The 17,577-nt window shown below is 37.9% G+C and overlaps 1 protein-coding gene across 5 annotated transcripts in view; it reads right to left on the minus strand.

Moving 5' to 3' along the window:
* The window catches only part of uvrag (UV radiation resistance associated gene), a 207,908-nt gene that overhangs the window by 128,934 nt on the left and 61,397 nt on the right, over positions 1-17,577 (minus strand). For all 5 annotated transcript variants that reach the window (XM_061898145.1, XM_061898144.1, XM_061898146.1 and 2 more), the window contains one exon: positions 4,034-4,139. In XM_061898145.1, the coding sequence (XP_061754129.1) occupies positions 4,034-4,139 (106 nt within the window). The remainder of the gene's footprint in view (positions 1-4,033; positions 4,140-17,577) is intronic.

Here is a 17,577-nt window from a genome sequence, read left to right on the forward strand (position 1 = left end):
CTGCTTTGATCTAAGACTCTCTCAGAAGTGATGCTCGTACTTGCACTCATATAAAAGGCCAAGAGGGGGAAAGCCAAAGAAGAGCTGCACAATGCTCCACTAACTCCAAGCTGGTGGGCTTTTACAGAAAGGTAGAAAACAAGGATTATGTGATTTATTAGCTGATGTGAGTGCTGAAAAGGGGCTTTAAAGAATGTTTCAGTGAGCAGGAAATATTAGAGACAAGATTTTGAAAGCAATCTTTGTGCCAAAAGAATGAAGCCTCCATGATGTGGTGCAGCTCAGCAGAACTATTGTGTCCAGCTGCTTTAATAAGCGTGAAAAGTTCCTTATTTAAAAGCCAGCGGAAAGTATGGTGGAAAGCAACAGCTTGAATTTACACACAAAGCCTTTAGACTTTGTCTACACAAGTGACGATTTCTGATAAAAAGCGTATCTTACAATGTGCTGTCACAATTCTTCCACATGTAAACATCCATCCATCCATTTTCTACCGATTGTACCGTTCGGGGTCGCAGGGGGTGCTAGAGCCTATCTCAGCTGCATTCAGTACACCCTGGACAAGTCGCCACCTCATCGATTTAAAAAAAAATAAAAAAAATAAATTGCTTTTGGAAAACTTATACCAGGGTGAAGATTGTCAGAATCAGATGCTTCAGTGTTTGTGTATAGAAAACAAGCTGTTTGTTTAAAATCTGCAACATTATCTCATGAATTTGAACCATGACTAGTAAATCTCACGATCACGATATCTCGACATGGTGACACTGTGTTATCGATACAAAGTGTACCTTCGATTATCACGGGGATAACATCCCAGTTAATGTTTTCTCATAACGTCGTGTTTGTCAGCATTAATTAATAATTGTAGGTAATAAATTTATACATCTGGCAAATCGAGGCTAAAACACATTTTAAGCTGTGCATTAGACAACTGAAAGAATAATTTAAGTTTAATCCAATTAATTCACAATTATTTTTATCATTAGTTTATATTTATATCCGCCACAAGGTTAATTAATTGTTGCCGTAGGCCGGTCAATCAGCAAAATAACTAAAAAGTTACGGGCGGATTTTCACAAAAAATTTATGAAATGTCCGAACTGGGATAAGGAACAAGTCATTACATTTTTGGACTGATCCAAATTCCCATCTAAAATTAGGACTTTTTTTTTTTTTTAACTATTGGAAGAAAGAGCCTTGGCAAAACCCTGTGCTCTTGCGTTATTTTCTAGTTATTTATAATTTAATTTGCCTTCTTGTAATTGTAGTCATCTGTAAATCACTTGGAAATGCCTTGCGTACAATTGTGCTCTATAGATAAACCGGCCTTGCCTTGTTGATGTATTTAATTTACTATTCAATTACTATTCTGTTAATCTTGCAGGTCACAAAATTTAGTAGCAAGAAAAACACATTGTTTTTGGACAACATTTTGGGAAAGGTTTTTATCTTATTAAAGCACAGGCACCATTGTAGAAGTATACCTTTGACACCATTATCAGATATGTGAATAATATCAACCCTAACTAGAATACAGAGCTCCACCAAAGCAAAATGTGTTAGTTGGGAAGACAGTGGATACCCATACACATTTGTATGTTCATTTGTTCACCAACTAACATATTTTGGCAGGTCAGGTAAAAGAATGTTCCTCGGAAAGGAAAGACAACCCGGAGGATGTAAACACCTTGAGGCACTCAGACCAGCAGCAGAAAATGGATGCTTATGAAGTCTTTGTTTACAATAAACACAGCGCCAAATCAGGGATCTGAGCTCAGTTTTCACAGGTGTGTGGATGCCAATTCCAAAAATGTTAGATATGCCTTCCCGCGTTCGCTTTGTAGATACAACATGAGGGGAAACAAACAATGGATCAGTTTGACAGACATAATATTCTCCTATCCTACCTCTCAGTTGAGCCATAAAGGCTCAAAAAGCAATAAGAAACCATAACTGGTTATAACGTGTGAACTTACATTTCCCTTTAGGATGATTTTAGCTCTTTAATCCTGTTGAGCTTTTAGCACAACACAAGTCAGTGAATGCGTCTTAGTAAAAAAAGCCATTGAGCACACTATTGATGATCACAGCAATTACTGGCCTCGTGTGTGTGTGTGTGTGTGTGTGTGTGAGCGTGTGTGTGTGTGTGTGTGTGTGTGTGTGTGTGTGTGTGTGTGTGTGTGTGTGTGTGCGTGTGTGTGTGTGTGTGTGTGTATATGCAGTGAGGTCCACAAGTATTTGCACATGCTGCAATTTTGACAGTTCTCCCACTTACAAATTAGGGAAAGGGCTGAAATATTCATCATAGATGTATTTCCACTGTTAGACACATAATCGAAAAAGAAAAATCCGGAAATCACATTTTATGATTTTTTTTATGATTTATTTGTATGTTACTGGGGTTCATAAGTATTTGCACACATGAAAACATCATTGTTAATATTTAGTGCAGAATGCAATTACAGAGGTCAAAGGTTTCCTATAGTTATTCATCAGGTTTTCATAAACAGCAACATAGATTTTGGCCTACTCCTCCACACAAATCTTCTCTAGATCTGTCAGGTTTCGGGGCTGTCGCTAAGCAACACAAAGTTTCAGCTCCCTCCAAAAATTTTCTATAGGATTTAGGTCTGGAGACTGGCTAGGCCACTCCAGGACCTTGATGTGCTTCGTATGGAGCCACTTCCTTGGTTATCCTGGCTGTGTGCTTAGGATCATTGTAATGTTGGAAGACCCAGCCACAACCCATCTTCAATGCTCGGACTCAGGGAAGGAGGTTTTTGGCCAAAATCTCTCAATACATGGCCCAGTTCATATTCTCCTTAATACAGTGCAGTCGTCCTGTCCCTCTTTGCTGAAAAGCACCCCCAAAGCATGAAGTTGTCACCCATGCTTCACTGGAGGGATGGTGATACTCATCCTTCTTTTTTCTCCAAACCTAATGAGTGGAGTTTATAACAAAAAGTTATATTTTGGTGTCATTTGAGCACATGACTTCTCCCATGACTCCTTTGGATCATCCAGATGGCCATTGGCAAACTTCAGACGGGCCTGGACATGAGATGACTTAAGCGAAGGAACCTTCTGTGCAATGCATGATTTTAAACCACTATACTGATAGTAGCCTTGGAAACAGTGGTCCCAGCTCTCTTCAGGTCATCCACCAGCTCCTGCCGTGTAGTTCTGGGCTGATTCCTCACTTTTCTTATCATGAGTGACGCCCCACGAGGAGAGATCTTACATGGAGCCTCAGTCCGAGGTAGATTAACGGTCATGTTTAGCCTTGTCCATGTTCTAAAAATTGCTGCAACAGTGGATCTATTCTCACCAAGCTGCTTCCCAATTGTCCCATAGCCTTTTACAGCTTTGTGGTGCTCTACAATTTTATCTCTGGGCTCTTTGACCTTGACTGACTGTGGGCTGCACAGGTGACTTTAAGAGCTCAAAAGGGGTGGTGGGTGGATGACTACTTGTGGAGTGAAGGTGGAGTTTTTTTTAAGGTAGACTGACAGCTCTTTGAGAGTCATAATTCTTGGTGATTCTCATGTGTGCAAATACTTATGAATCCCAGTAACATACAAATAAATATTTAAAAATCATACAATGTGATTTCCGGATTTTTCTTTTTAGATAATGTCTCTAACAGTAGAAATACATCTATGATGAACATTTCAGACCTCTACCTAATTTCTAAGTGAGAGAACTTGCAAAATTGCAGGGTGTGTAAATACTTGTGGAACTCGCTGTTTGTGTGTGTGTGTGTGTGTATATATATATATATATATATATATATATATATATATATATATATATATATATATATATATATATATATATATATATATATATATATATATATATATACTTTACAAGTGTATGTAAACTTTTGACCACGACTGTATATACACACATATATAAATACACAAATACACAATAGACTATTTGTGTCACTGAAAACATTGAGGGCTACTGAAAATAAGTCATTAAGTTGCGGGGATCAAATTCATTGTTGCCATGTGACTGTTCTCACCCGCACTGTGCATGTCGCTGTTGTTCTTAGTTTCCCCTCAATCTCCTTGCCAATCTTCTGTACCGTTACCTGGGTCTGTTTGATGGCTCTCTGGGCTGTATGAAGCCTGTGGCAAGACAAATATATAAAACATCAATCAAGGTCAGTGTATCAGCAACAAAAAATATCAACTATTGTAAAACTGAAAGAATTAATAACCGTATTACCTTGATGGTAACAGTTTTACAGTTAGTGGTTGATTTCTGGATTGTATCAATGTTAAACCGCAGTTATTTGTTGATTTGCTGTGCTGAAATGTTTAGTTTTTTCTTTAAACAGGCTAAAATACAAAAGACACAAATTATAATTTGTCATCAATCCAAATATACTTAATCTTCCTTTGCCTGATGAGGGAACACCGTAGCCGATCACTCGTTTCTGTTTTGCCCTGTCCTTTGCATCTTCCTCTGTCGCTCCTCCCACATCCATTGTATTTTCTTACTACAACCTTGAAATCTTCCCCTTGTTGTCCCCCCTGACAGGCCTATCTCTAGCAACATTTTACTGATATAATTACGACCCCTTCTTCTCAACTAGCCAAACCATCTCAGTCTGGCCTTTCTGACCGTCTCCCAGGAATCTAACATTGGCTGTTTCTCTGATCTCCTTGTCACTACTAACATAACAAAGCATTTTCACTGCCACCTGTCTGTAGTTCAGAGCTGCCATATGCTGATACTTAAATGTCATGGACTTCTGATACTCTTCTCTACTGACTCCATTCTTACTGCTTTACTTCTCCTTTGCTCTGAACAGTTCACCCTAAGTACTTTAACTCAACATTCCTCACCTTTACACCTTTAATCCTCATGTTTTTTTTATTGCTTTGACCATCTTTTATACCTCCGCATCTCCAGGTTTTCTTCCACCTGCTGTGGGTCCTCACTGTCGTCTGTCAGTCAATGCCATCTGTTTTTTCATGGAGCCTCCTGTCTGACCTCTTTTTCAATCACCTGAGCAAACAATACACAGTCCAAACCTATTTTACCTGTGACACCTACAGCACACCTCACAGTTACCCCCATACACTTCCTGCACAACTCTAACATACTTCTGTCACCCCATCTCGGCACTATTGTACCCTGTTTCTAAATCCACTAAGGAATGTAACTTCTGCCCTTCTGCACTCCATCAGGACTTTCAGTACAAAAATCGGATGTGTAATATACCGAACAATAACGACCATATGTTGCACTGTTTGGTCCAAAATGTTACTCAAAGGAAGTGCTGTTCTTGGTTTAGCACTTAAATCCAGGTGTTGAAAGACAAACAACAAAACAAAAGTAGTTACAGCCTAAAACGTGTCTATACTGGACAATTGACTGGAGTTTTAAAATAGTCGGTTATAATTCTATCCAGGAGTCTGATTCGACTATTAACCTTGTAGTCCAATCGTCCGACATTGAACCCCCCTTTTTACCTCCTTTGAAAAAAGGCGATTTGAGTATTCGATGCCACCCGTGTACAGCAGGTGTGTTGGGAGGATGTTCTAAGATGGGAGACAAGCAGCCCGTCATAGGACACTTACAATGCTGTTTGTTCTACTGCACTTCGGACAAGCCAAGGCCAGCCATCGACCCTGGAAATTGGACTATGCCCACAACGCTGGGGTGCAGCTTTCACCAGTGCTCTCCGGCAGAAAGCCCCCCTCACTGCTTCCTCCTGACAACGGTAATAATAATCCTACTTCCCATTAATTTATAGTAACTTTGACCATGTTTACACTGCAAGCCAAACTTGCTCAAATCGGATCTTTTTGAGATCTGATTTTTTTCCACTTGACTGTTTACACTGCAAGTAAAATGTGTTTTTCATCAGACTCCATTGTAAACGTGCACTGGCCCCAATGTGGCCCTAATGTGGCCTCGATGTCACTTGCATGAGCACTTTGATGAAGTGAAAACAAAGGAAGTTGATCGGGAGGAAGTCGCTACTACTACAAAATTAAATAAAAGTCGCAACCCCTTAAAAATGAGTGGGTTTTTTTTCAAGTGAAAATAAATCAAAGTAATATAATGTATGAATGGATGTATATAGTGTAATCATTTACAACTATATACATCCGGGGATTAATAAAGTATGTCTTATTCTGATACTTGGTAGGGTTGTAATCTTTTCATGGCTGTTAGATAGAGGAGACACGAACATCAGCGTGGATGTCTGGGAGCTTTATTTTTTAACTCACATGTAAGCAAATGTGCCACAGCTTCAATTCCAGTCCTTTAAAAATCGCTATTCCTTCAAAATCTAAATATATATTCATGTTCATATTCATACAGCCTATCATTTGCGCACTATTGACAAGTGATTGGCCGAAAATTTGGTCGTCTTAAATAGAAACCGAAACAGGATGTTGTGATGAAATATCAATTTCCGCTTTTGCTTAGGTATGTATTTTGTTCAAGTTAGTTCTTATGTGTATCTATGTTATGGATATGCATTTAATTTGCTTGAGACAAAGGATGAAGATGGTGAATTAGAACATCAGGGCTTGATGTGTTGATTTGATTGTCAATGTGAAATCTGATCCTGCTTTTTCCCCCAGGTGAGAACAGTTATCTCCTCTCCCCTTTCCACGCAAATGTGCCCCCTTATCGTTCCTTTGATCTTTGCCGATTAGACCCAATCGCACACCCTATGAACTTTCTTAGCACATCTGCAGTAGTTTCATCGCTTGGCAAGTAACTTCAGAAAACACGTTTTCACTAACCATGACAACTTTCCTTTTCCATTGCAGGGGAGATATCAAAAAGCTGTGTCATGAGGGGATCTGCAGGAAGTTATGACTATGGCTGTGCACTCAACCCATGAAGCCGATTAACATCAGAAAAACAAAAACACAAACTCCTTTGACAGTGACACTTGATACGGAGTGTAAGATAAAACCGAGCCATGTGAAACTTCTGGATTAGTTTTTCATTTTATGTCTCGTAAACTACATAGAATAGGGTATTTTAGGTGCTTAAGAATTGTCAATGTCTAGTGAAATCTGAACAGAAAACATTTAGCTGAGTGATCAAGGTAGTAATTAAACTTCACTTAATTTTGTTCACAAAGTAATCTAAAAAATAATTGCCATGGTTAATGTGATTGCGTAAGCTTGCGTATTAAACTATATGAAGAAACTTTTACAGAAATTGGGTGTGAATGTTCCAATGCAACTGAAAGGCTAATGGAATAAAGATTGAATGGTAGAAACCGTTTAACCTTGCAATAGTTTAAATGTTGAAGTTCGGAAACTGTACTGAAACATAGTATGAATACTGAAATGTTAAATGTATGTATGGAATAAACTATGTGACTTTGAGATGTACTGAGGCAAAATTAGCTAAAAAAATTACCATGTGTTGTAACCCGTCTGGTTTAGTCCAGACTTTTGTTCTACAGGGGACTTGAACCTTTGTCTTATGGCATGAAAGACAAGCATGCTATCTACGGAGTTAAACTTCCGAGCTGTCAATCCAGTGTCCAACTTTGGCTCCTAATGTTGTTAAGGCAGCAACAGTACTAGGTTTTTAGCTAATTTGTGGGATAAATAAATATGTTTTTCTTAATAGAATATGGCTGCATGGATATATTTTCTTGCAAACAAGCTTAGTTTTAGGGGGAAAAAAGTTGAAACCATAATTAAGATTGAGATGTGAAATAAAGACATCCCTGAATAAAATACAATACCTTAAATAGTCAAGCCAGCTAACAGGGGATGTCGGTATTATTGTGTATGTCGCTGTGGGCGTTTTGCTGCAATAGTACTGCATTTGTGAATAATTTTGGACTAAATCAATGTTTTACCATATCAAATATATTTCCTGATAGCGTGAATATTTACTTCCAATCAAAGTTAGGTTTCGGGGGAGAAATGGTAACTATAACTAAAAATGCTGGAAGGACTACCATTTATTTTGCCCAAAGTTGTGAAAAAAACGTGATTACAGGAATATACCGGAATATTTCCGGTTTAGAACATAACTAGCTTTATTGCCCTGGTTAAGATTACTGTTTTGATGGTCTAATGGTTGAAATAGGCTGAAAAAGTTGTGTGAATGCTTAGAATTAACAATTGATTAATTAGCCGGCACTTAATTATGCCGTCACATGAACTAATTTTATTTTGGAATTTTAATCATTTTGTTACATTTATATCTAATCAATGTGATTTTCCAAGGGGCAAAAAAATTGCAGGCTGCAGGATTAGTTCTCTGCTTTTACAGATGATGTGGTCCTGATGGCTTCAACTGCCCAGGATCTTCAGCTCTCACTGGATCGGTTCACAGCAGTGTGAAGCGACTGGTATGAGAATCAGCACCTCCAAGTCCGAGTCCATGGTTCTTGCCCAGGAAAGGGTGGGGTGCCATCTCCTGGTTGGGGAGGAGATCTTGCCCCAAGTGGAGGAGTTCAAGTACCTAGGAGTCTTGTTGACGAGTGAGGGAAGAGTGGATCGTGAGGTCAACAAGTCGATCGGTGTGGCCTCTTTAGTAATGCGGACGCTGTATCGATCCGTTGTGGTGAAGAAAGAGCTGAGCCGGAAGGCAAAGCTCTCAATTTACCTGCCGTTCTACATTCCCATCACGGGTACCAGCAGCCGAAATTAGTTTCCTCCGCCGGGTGGCGGGGATCTCCCTTAGAGATAGGGTGAAAAGCTCTGTCATGCGGGAGGAACTCAGATTAAAGCTGCTGCTCCTCCACATCGAGAGGAGCCAGATGAGGTGGTTCGGGCATCTGCTCAGGATGCCACCCGAACGCCTCTCTAGGGAGGTGTTTAGGGCACGTCCGACCGGCAGGAGGCCACAGGAAAGAGCCAGGACACGTTGGGAAGACTATCTCTCCCGGCTGGCCTGGGAACGCCTCGGGATCCCCCTGGAAGAGCTGGACAAAGTGGCTGGGGAGAGGGAAGTCTGGGTTTTTCTGCTTAGGCTGCTGCCCCCGCGACCGATGAGAATCATTTACACCGTGTAAGAATACAAAGAAGCACAACGCTTGGAGCAATCACTCAAACAGTCGCTCTGCACACCGCCAAGATGTGTGAATGAAAAAGCCTGCCTTTATTCACTTGCTAAAACTATTATATAGTTTTCTCCATGTTTGACTTGATTATTGTTTAGCGTACAACGTATAATAATGCTTTTATTAATAAAAGTAATTTATTCAAGACAGAGGTTTTAAGCTTTCACTTTATTAATCTCAATGTTGGAGATCATTATTTATTTGCATGCAATGTGCAATGCTATGTTTTTGTTAACAAAATTATTCTACTGAAGGATTGATTCCTTAAGTAACCTCTTAATGTATTTCTCTCAATATCACTCCATAAAAAGTACAATTTATATCAAGTCTAAAAAGAACAACATATTACACATTTAAATATGCTAAGAGTATGATGCAGTGTATGTAGTATCATTTCAAACAACAAGTTTTTATCAAATAAAAGAAAAACTTGTTTTAAATTATCTTCGTCATTTGTATTCAATGCTTTCTTTAAAAATTAGGTGGGAAAAAAATCAGGAGATTTGATTTCTAGGCCATTTTCCCCAAATCAAATACGGAGGATGTACTGCTGGTTATAGAAGCTAATCGAGCACGAACAGAGGGTAGGGTGAAAAGTTGAAGCAGACGGAAGTCGAGAGAGTCAGGACCGGCGTGACTTGATGGTGAAAATGTGGAACTTGGAGCCAAGATATGCTGACAGAAATGGAGTTCATACTCAAAATCAACTGGAAAAACAACATCCCCGGCCAGCTGGACAAAACAGACTAATGTTCATCGAGTCAGTCACTATAATATTGATTATCATACATTCAGCACACCATGCTTGTTGATACAACTACAAACACTGTCGAGCAAGACAACAAACAAATTATGAAATGTGGGCTAATACTCCGGCATAGCTCGGTTGGTAGAGTGGCAGTGCCAGCAACTTGAGGGTTGCAGGTTCGATTCCCGCCTCCACCATCCTAGTCACTCCTGTTGCGTCCTTCGGCAAGACACTTTACCCACATACCCCCAGTGCCACCCACACTGGTTTAAATGTAACTTAGATATTGGGTTTCACTATGAAAAGCGCTTTGAGTCACTTGAGAAAAGCGTGATATAAATATAATTCACTTCACTTCACTTTACAGATACTGTAATATGATTGTTCATGCTTTTAGTCAGTACAGATTGGTGTCCTATCGTATTGTGATTGGTGTCCTATCATATTGTGAAGTACAAACTCAAAAGCTAGTCAGCTGTTGATGCAGAAACTAACTCACGACTATTGCCATAGTATGTTGCAAGGCGATATGTTACTATGGTAGAAAAATGGTACATCTCTTTGCTCTTACAATAAAAATGTCCCTACAGCTTGGGTATTATACAGAATGTGAATTAAGTATTGTTTGTGGTTTGTAGATACTTTTTCTAGTGTGATTTAGAGACAGAATGGATTGCTCCCTTAGTTGCATTGCCAGACACCTAGAACGAGCCGATAATTCCAAAATTAGAATGCAAAACTAACAAAAATATGTGTTCTTGTATCTCATAAAGATTGTTAGCAATAGGCACAATTTCAGAAAAAAATGCAGTTCCCCTTTAATACAAACCATGCGTAGGATAGTTTATCACACTGGTTTACTTCTAAACAAACTAAATGTACTGTTGGAGAAGTTGCAACTGGCATAACAGCGCCTACACCTGGCTGTAAGGACATGAGACGATGCACAACATTGTGATTTTGTGAATATATTTATATAGCGCTTTTCTCTAGTGACTCAAAGCGCTTTACATAGTGAAACCCAATATCTAAGTTACATTTTTAAACCAGTGTGGGTGGCACTGGGAGCAGGTGGGTAAAGTGTCTTGCCCAAGGACACAACGGCAGTGACTAGGATGGCGGGAGCGAGGATCGAACCTGGAACTCTCAAGTTGCTGGCTCGGTCACTCTACCAACCGAGCATTACCGCATTATAGGCCTCACGTAATAAGATTTGAGTAGATTTTCTACAAATTAAGACATACGGTATGTTCAAATCCAGAAAACAACATGCACAAGAAAAAAATCAGATGTATTGTAATGTGCGCACGCACAATTCAAAGCACGTTTCTAATTTTACATCACAATGAACTTGAAATTGATCACAGGAGTTTGCATGGGTTGGCATGCCCAGACAACGCCCCCTTACAAATAGACAAATCATATTGAAATTAGCCATGCCTGAGATCTGCACGCTCTGCCTAAACATGATTCAGTAGGGCTCAGGAGGTTCTTGTTTCTCATATTCATGCGATCAAAATTGTGAGGATGTTGTGTGCTCCAAAAAACACAGCTGAAATTAAAAATAAATGTTTTGGCATCAGGAAAAAGGTGACAAAGAAGATGGATATGTGCGTGGCCAAAACAGACAGGTGGACTGGAAATAATGTAGTGTCGCACCCCATTTGAAAAGATAGTCGCTGCAATGATATGTAAAACTTTAGCAGAGGTGGGTGACTTGGATTACCCCCAATATAAATAAAATGTGGATAATTTACAACATGTGCGTGTACAGTAGACTGCTCACTGCCACATTTTAATTTCATGTGAACAAGATGTGATAGTGGGTTTGCAATCTTTTATATTTACACATGCAAACAAATGTAAAAAGGATAAAAAAAGACTGACTCTTGTTTGATAACTCAAATTATTATGACAACACAGAAGTCAGGACATTTCTCCCCGGTCTCCGCTGCCATTGTGTCACATCCACCTGTGGCTTCAACAGTCAGCCCAACTGTCTAAGCATGTGCTGAAATCACAGGAACACATTGCGACAGAAATAGGTGGTAAAATGATCGCTTTAATAAATCAATAGACGTCCACAGCCTATATAAATGTTAGTACCTGAAGTATGAGGTTGGCGTGAGCAGGGGTATACAGTGCAAGCAATTTACTCGCATTTGCGACTAAAAATAGGTTGTGCGAATATTAAAATAAGAAAGGAGCAAACTTGCGAATAGATTTTAAACCTTTAATTTGTATTTTGCTCCGAAAATAAATCAGACCAGAGTTGATCAAATTAGTAACATGTTTGCACATCTGTATAGCATGTTAGAAATAAGCTTAAACCATAACCATGACCAAATGGACAAGTGATTGACGCGGAAGTGTTACTGATCACTCTTTGCGCGCTGCAGAGCTGTGTGTGTGTCCTTCCTCTTCCTCCATGCATAGATGGAGGTGGGGCTTCAGTTGGACTCTTAGTTGGAGAAACTGGTCAGTTAAAGCAGTGTTGATTTTATTAATTTTGTTGACTAAAAAATGTCTTCTTCGTTATTGTCAACAACCTATGTTCCCTTGAGGAAATAAGGATGATAACAAATGAGAACAAAATCATGTTGACTAAAACAATAACCCAATTATTTGACAATTTAGTCACCGAATTAAAATGAGAAACAAATGTGGACAGAGACAAAAACCACTCATATTGTATTTCTTCTTTACGAATGGGACAAAATATCCAATCATAGTTGCGTGAGGGAGACGGGTGGGTTGAAAAGCACAAAGGGTATTCAATCAGTACTAGCGTGTTTGTTTTGATTTTTCACCCGAAAAAGCAAGACTCAATACAAGACATGAATACAATATGCCTCCTACACTGGGAAAAAAGAGAAGTGAAGACATATTGACACACTTCACCGTTGCCGCGGTAGACAACAAAACCACCTATACACCCCATGGCTCGATTTTCTTCAACAAAAATACAACCAATTTGAAGAGCCAGTTGCAGACTAACCATCGGGACATATACACAACAGCAAATAGGCCAAAGCTAATCCATCAAAATTACCCCTACTATGCTGAATTACTGTTACTATTAAAGACGGTAAAGCAGGAACAAGACTGCTTACTATACCACATGTCCGAAAATAAATATATACTGCAAAACAAACTGCTTTTGTAGTAGACCATGATCACGCGAGCTGAGCCGAGTTTACCCGCCAATACATATGCCGATGCAATGCACTTTATTCGATGTTCAGCTGATGTTGTATTCAGCTGATTGCACAACTTCAAAACCCAAAAGAGCCCATTTGTCATTTTTCAAGGTAACAGACAAAGAAAGATAGCTGTGTGAAACACATTATATATATATATATATATATATATATATATATATATATATATATATATATATATATATATATATATATATATATATATATATATATATATATATATATATATATGTATGTATATGTATATATATATATATATATATATATGTTAGTTTTAAAACACTGTTTGCTGTATTTACACAGGACAGTGGCCAAGAAAACAACAAAATTGTTTCTTCATAAGACCATAACCATGCATACATTTTCATGCACTTTATACAGGGGTTGAAAGTGCTCTTTTTAAAAAAAAAAACTATAGATTAGAGATATTTTTGTTTGGTCATAATTGTAGTGGTTCTCTAACTTTTTTCACCAAGTACGAGCTGCACAAACACTTCGCTCTCAAAGTACAAACATTAAAACACATTAGCCTAATAGGGCCAAGTATTCATTAAATCAAAGCAGATGTTTTATTTAACTGCTATATTTAATAGTTTTGGCAACAGTAATATATACACACATTAACACTGTGTTTGAATATAGGAGAATAAAACACAATACTTCAGTTAAGTAATTCTTTAGCGTACCACTAGATGGAGCCCGCATACCACTAGTGGCACACTTACCACAATCACTGGTCTAAAAAAATAGTACCGGCATGACAACATTTTCACATTTTAATGATGGAAAAGAAAAATAATTACAATGTTATTGAACATGATAGTTAAAACATGATTTTTTCTAAGTTATGCACTCCAACTGCCAAATAACTTCACGCATACAGCTGTGTGTATGTATCCAATAATGTAACACAAACTATACTACAGAAGTTCGTATTACATTAATTTTAAAAGGAAACTGCATTGTTTTGTAATTTTGCTTATCGTTCACAAGAAAGACATGGCAAACGGATGGATGTTTTTTTTTTAATGCACTCTGAATATTAAATAAACAAATAAAAGTCCACTTACAGCGAAACCAATGGGAGCTCCACTATTCTGCCCATACAGTAAAATCGGATAAATAACCATTCAAAAAGTTCCAACAATACTCCATTTACATTGCGTGATTTGAATATAAACGAAGTATTAGTGATATTGTTTTTATAAGCGCCAACGTAGACTAACAATTTAAAGCGACCCCGTAATCACTACAATGTGTCCCTACGTTTACATCCTCGAGTGGTCTGCTGTTTCCTTGCTTCCCTGCTCCCAGTAAGTTTATTGTAGATCATAAATCATGCCTCTCACCTGAAAAGTAAATAGTTAGGGATATAATCCGACAAGTTGGGACACTTGGACAGCCATTTAGGACCTGGAACTGGCGAGAACGACATGCAAAGCGCATATTTACGCACCATACAGGCGCTTCACTATATATCGCGTCAGCCAGGCTCTGCTCAGCTCTCCTTTCTCTAAATCTTGTGATTGGTTCTGGAGGGGTTGACCGCCAGGAAGACAAATTAGTTTGTCTTCCGGGTTTGTTTTCCACTAAAATACCTAATTAAAAGGCACAGACAGCAGGCAAAGGTATATTTTTTTCCAGAAATGATTACTGTTGTGATATACTTTATTATGGTAATATGATTTATTTTTTAATTAAAAAATACAACTTAGGTACCCCAGCTTTACGATGTGAGCGTCAGATTACATGTTTGTTTAATTTCCATTATTTCCTGTAAAATAAATATAATTATTTTAGTACAAGTTTACGTACTGTGCATCATTTCATCTTACACTCTGCCCAGAGCCGGTGAATATGTTGTAGCCCACCATGCATCTAGTTCTTTTAGTGTTAGCGACAGTGCCAGCACTGTTTAGGGATGTCTGTGTTTGAGGGTTGCAGTAGGCCTTATGATGGCATTGTGTTAAAATGAGTGCATATGTGTATGTTCTTTGAGTGTAATTTATGAAATTGTGATATTTAAGACATTTCAATTAGTAGCACCTGGTTATCCTGGTGAAAAAGCTAAGTGTACAGCCCTAGTAAGGCAGCGCACATTTTAATGTCAAGTTCACTTTTGATAAATCTCAACTTTGCTGTGAAAAAGGCTGTGAGACAGGATTATGTGTGTAAGCAAACTTAATACATGAGGCACCAGGGGCAGTGCAAGATGTATACTTGTTTGTTTATGCTTGGATGCTAAATTTATCCATTGAATGCTTAAAATATACAGTACTACAATGTGGAATGTTTTTAATTACTTGTCCTACAATGTGCAAACTATCGTAAAAATACAATGATGATTGTACGATCATTTATCAGCAGCCAACAGATGAGCAACCTGTTTTATTATGATTTACGGTGCATTTGGAAGGTATTTGCAGCACTCATCTTTTCCACATTTTGTTATGTTACAGCCTTATTCTAAAATGAAAAAAACAATTACACACAATACCCCATAATGGCAAATTTAAAACATTTTTCTAGAGCTTTTTGCAAAAACAATCACATGTACATAAGTATTCAAAGCCTTTTCTCAATATGTTGTTGCCCCATAACATCCTTAGCATTTGGTCATTGGGCTTCAGGCATATTTTTTTATTTTATTTTTTTTTACTTTGAGGGATTTCGAGATTGTGCACGCTGCATATCCAGTGACAAAAAGGATAAGCTCCATGCTGTTGTTTTGCAGTACAAAGCACCTTAACTATTTAAACTAAGCAAATGGGTGTAAGAAGCCAAATATTTAGAAATAATTAATGATGAGAGGCGCGACGACAAGACTGTTTTCAGCTAAAACATTCCATCCGTGTTGGGCCCGGTTAATATGTGTGTGTGTGTTTGGCTGACTTTAAGTGTGCTCTCAAAAAATCTTAGACCTATAATTGGTCTGTTTGTTGTTGTTTTCAGGCCACATTCATGATTGTTTTGAAGAAACAAAAGCAAACAACAAAGTCCACTTGCTGAGAAGTGCTGACACAATTTACAATAAGTAAGTGAACGGAAATCTGATGCTGCTTTCAGGGAAGCATTATCGCCTTGACAGCTCCTGCAGCACAACGAGAGGCAGCCAACAAGTGTGTTGAGTGTATGTTTCACAAAGGAACAAATCAGCAGAGAAAAATACACAACAGGAAAACATGTGGCTCTAGTTATTCAGACAGAAAATAATACAAAAGTACTTGGAATGCTCCACTTTTCAGTCAAATTTCCCTGTTTTTGGTATTCTGGCTTGGTTGTCGTACGGCCAAACATTTCATGTAACAACCTACAACACACCACTGCCTCAGCTCACAAGATTTTAAGAATACAAGCTTTCTATTGGCTAATTGACATATTATAGGTTGCACGCAAAAATTGATAATATGATCCTTCACTGCTAGTGGGTGTAGTGAACTTTACAGTGAACCTTTAAGATCCGAGCAAAAATCCAGTGTCTCAATTGTTAGCGTTAATAGTTGATAAGTACAATAACACAACATTGTTTTCCCAAAGAAAATGTCTGGAGAAAGTCAGTGTGAAGGACCGTGCTGAGAAAAAGCAAACAATATTAATTGAATTATGGAAATAAATGATCAAAAATATGATTAAGGAGCATAGCAGTGCTAAAATACGCTACAATGTATGGAAGCAGTCAAAGGTGTAAGATAATATCTAAATGGCAGATATTTATCTATGAAAATACCTGCTGATGGTGAGTTTAACTGAGAAGCAGCTTGAAGAAGATACCAGAAGCAGTGCTCTCAGCAAAGGACAAGACGACATCAGAGGAAAAGCAAGACGTTGAAAAGTTGAGAGTCCACTCTCTAAGGCAAATGCTGTACATTATTATTAGGAATGCACGCTGTATAGAGGGGGTATAATCTGTTGAAGCCAGTGTTTTTCCTTTTCAGAGCATTTTGGTGCAGGTATCACATTGAATGTCTTTATCTTAAAGGGGAAATGCACTTATTTTTGGAATTTTGCCTATCATTCACAATCATTGTGAAAGACATGACGGATGGAATTTTTTTTTTAATGCATTCTAAATATTGAATAAATTGTCCGCTGTCCAATAAGTCCGCTTACAATGGAGCCCCCCTAAAACATCCAAATACTCCCATTAGGGTTTTATATAAATAATAGATAGATAGATAGATAGATAGATAGATAGATAGATAGATAGATAGATAGATAGATAGATAGATAGATAGATAGATAGATAGATAGATAGATAGATAGATAGATAGATAGATAGATAGATAGATAGATAGATAGATAGATAGATAGATAGATAGATAGATAGATAGATAGATAGATAGATAGATAGATAGATAGATAGATAGATAGATAGATAGATAGATAGATAGATAGATAGATAGATAGATAGATAGATAGATAGATAGATAGATAGATAGATAGATAGATAGATAGATAGATAGATAGATAGATAGATAGATAGATAGATAGATAGATAGATAGATAGATAGATAGATAGATAGATAGATAGA

The sequence above is a fragment of the Nerophis ophidion genome, linkage group LG04 (assembly GCF_033978795.1).
Source record: "Nerophis ophidion isolate RoL-2023_Sa linkage group LG04, RoL_Noph_v1.0, whole genome shotgun sequence".
Lineage (NCBI taxonomy): Eukaryota > Metazoa > Chordata > Actinopteri > Syngnathiformes > Syngnathidae > Nerophis > Nerophis ophidion.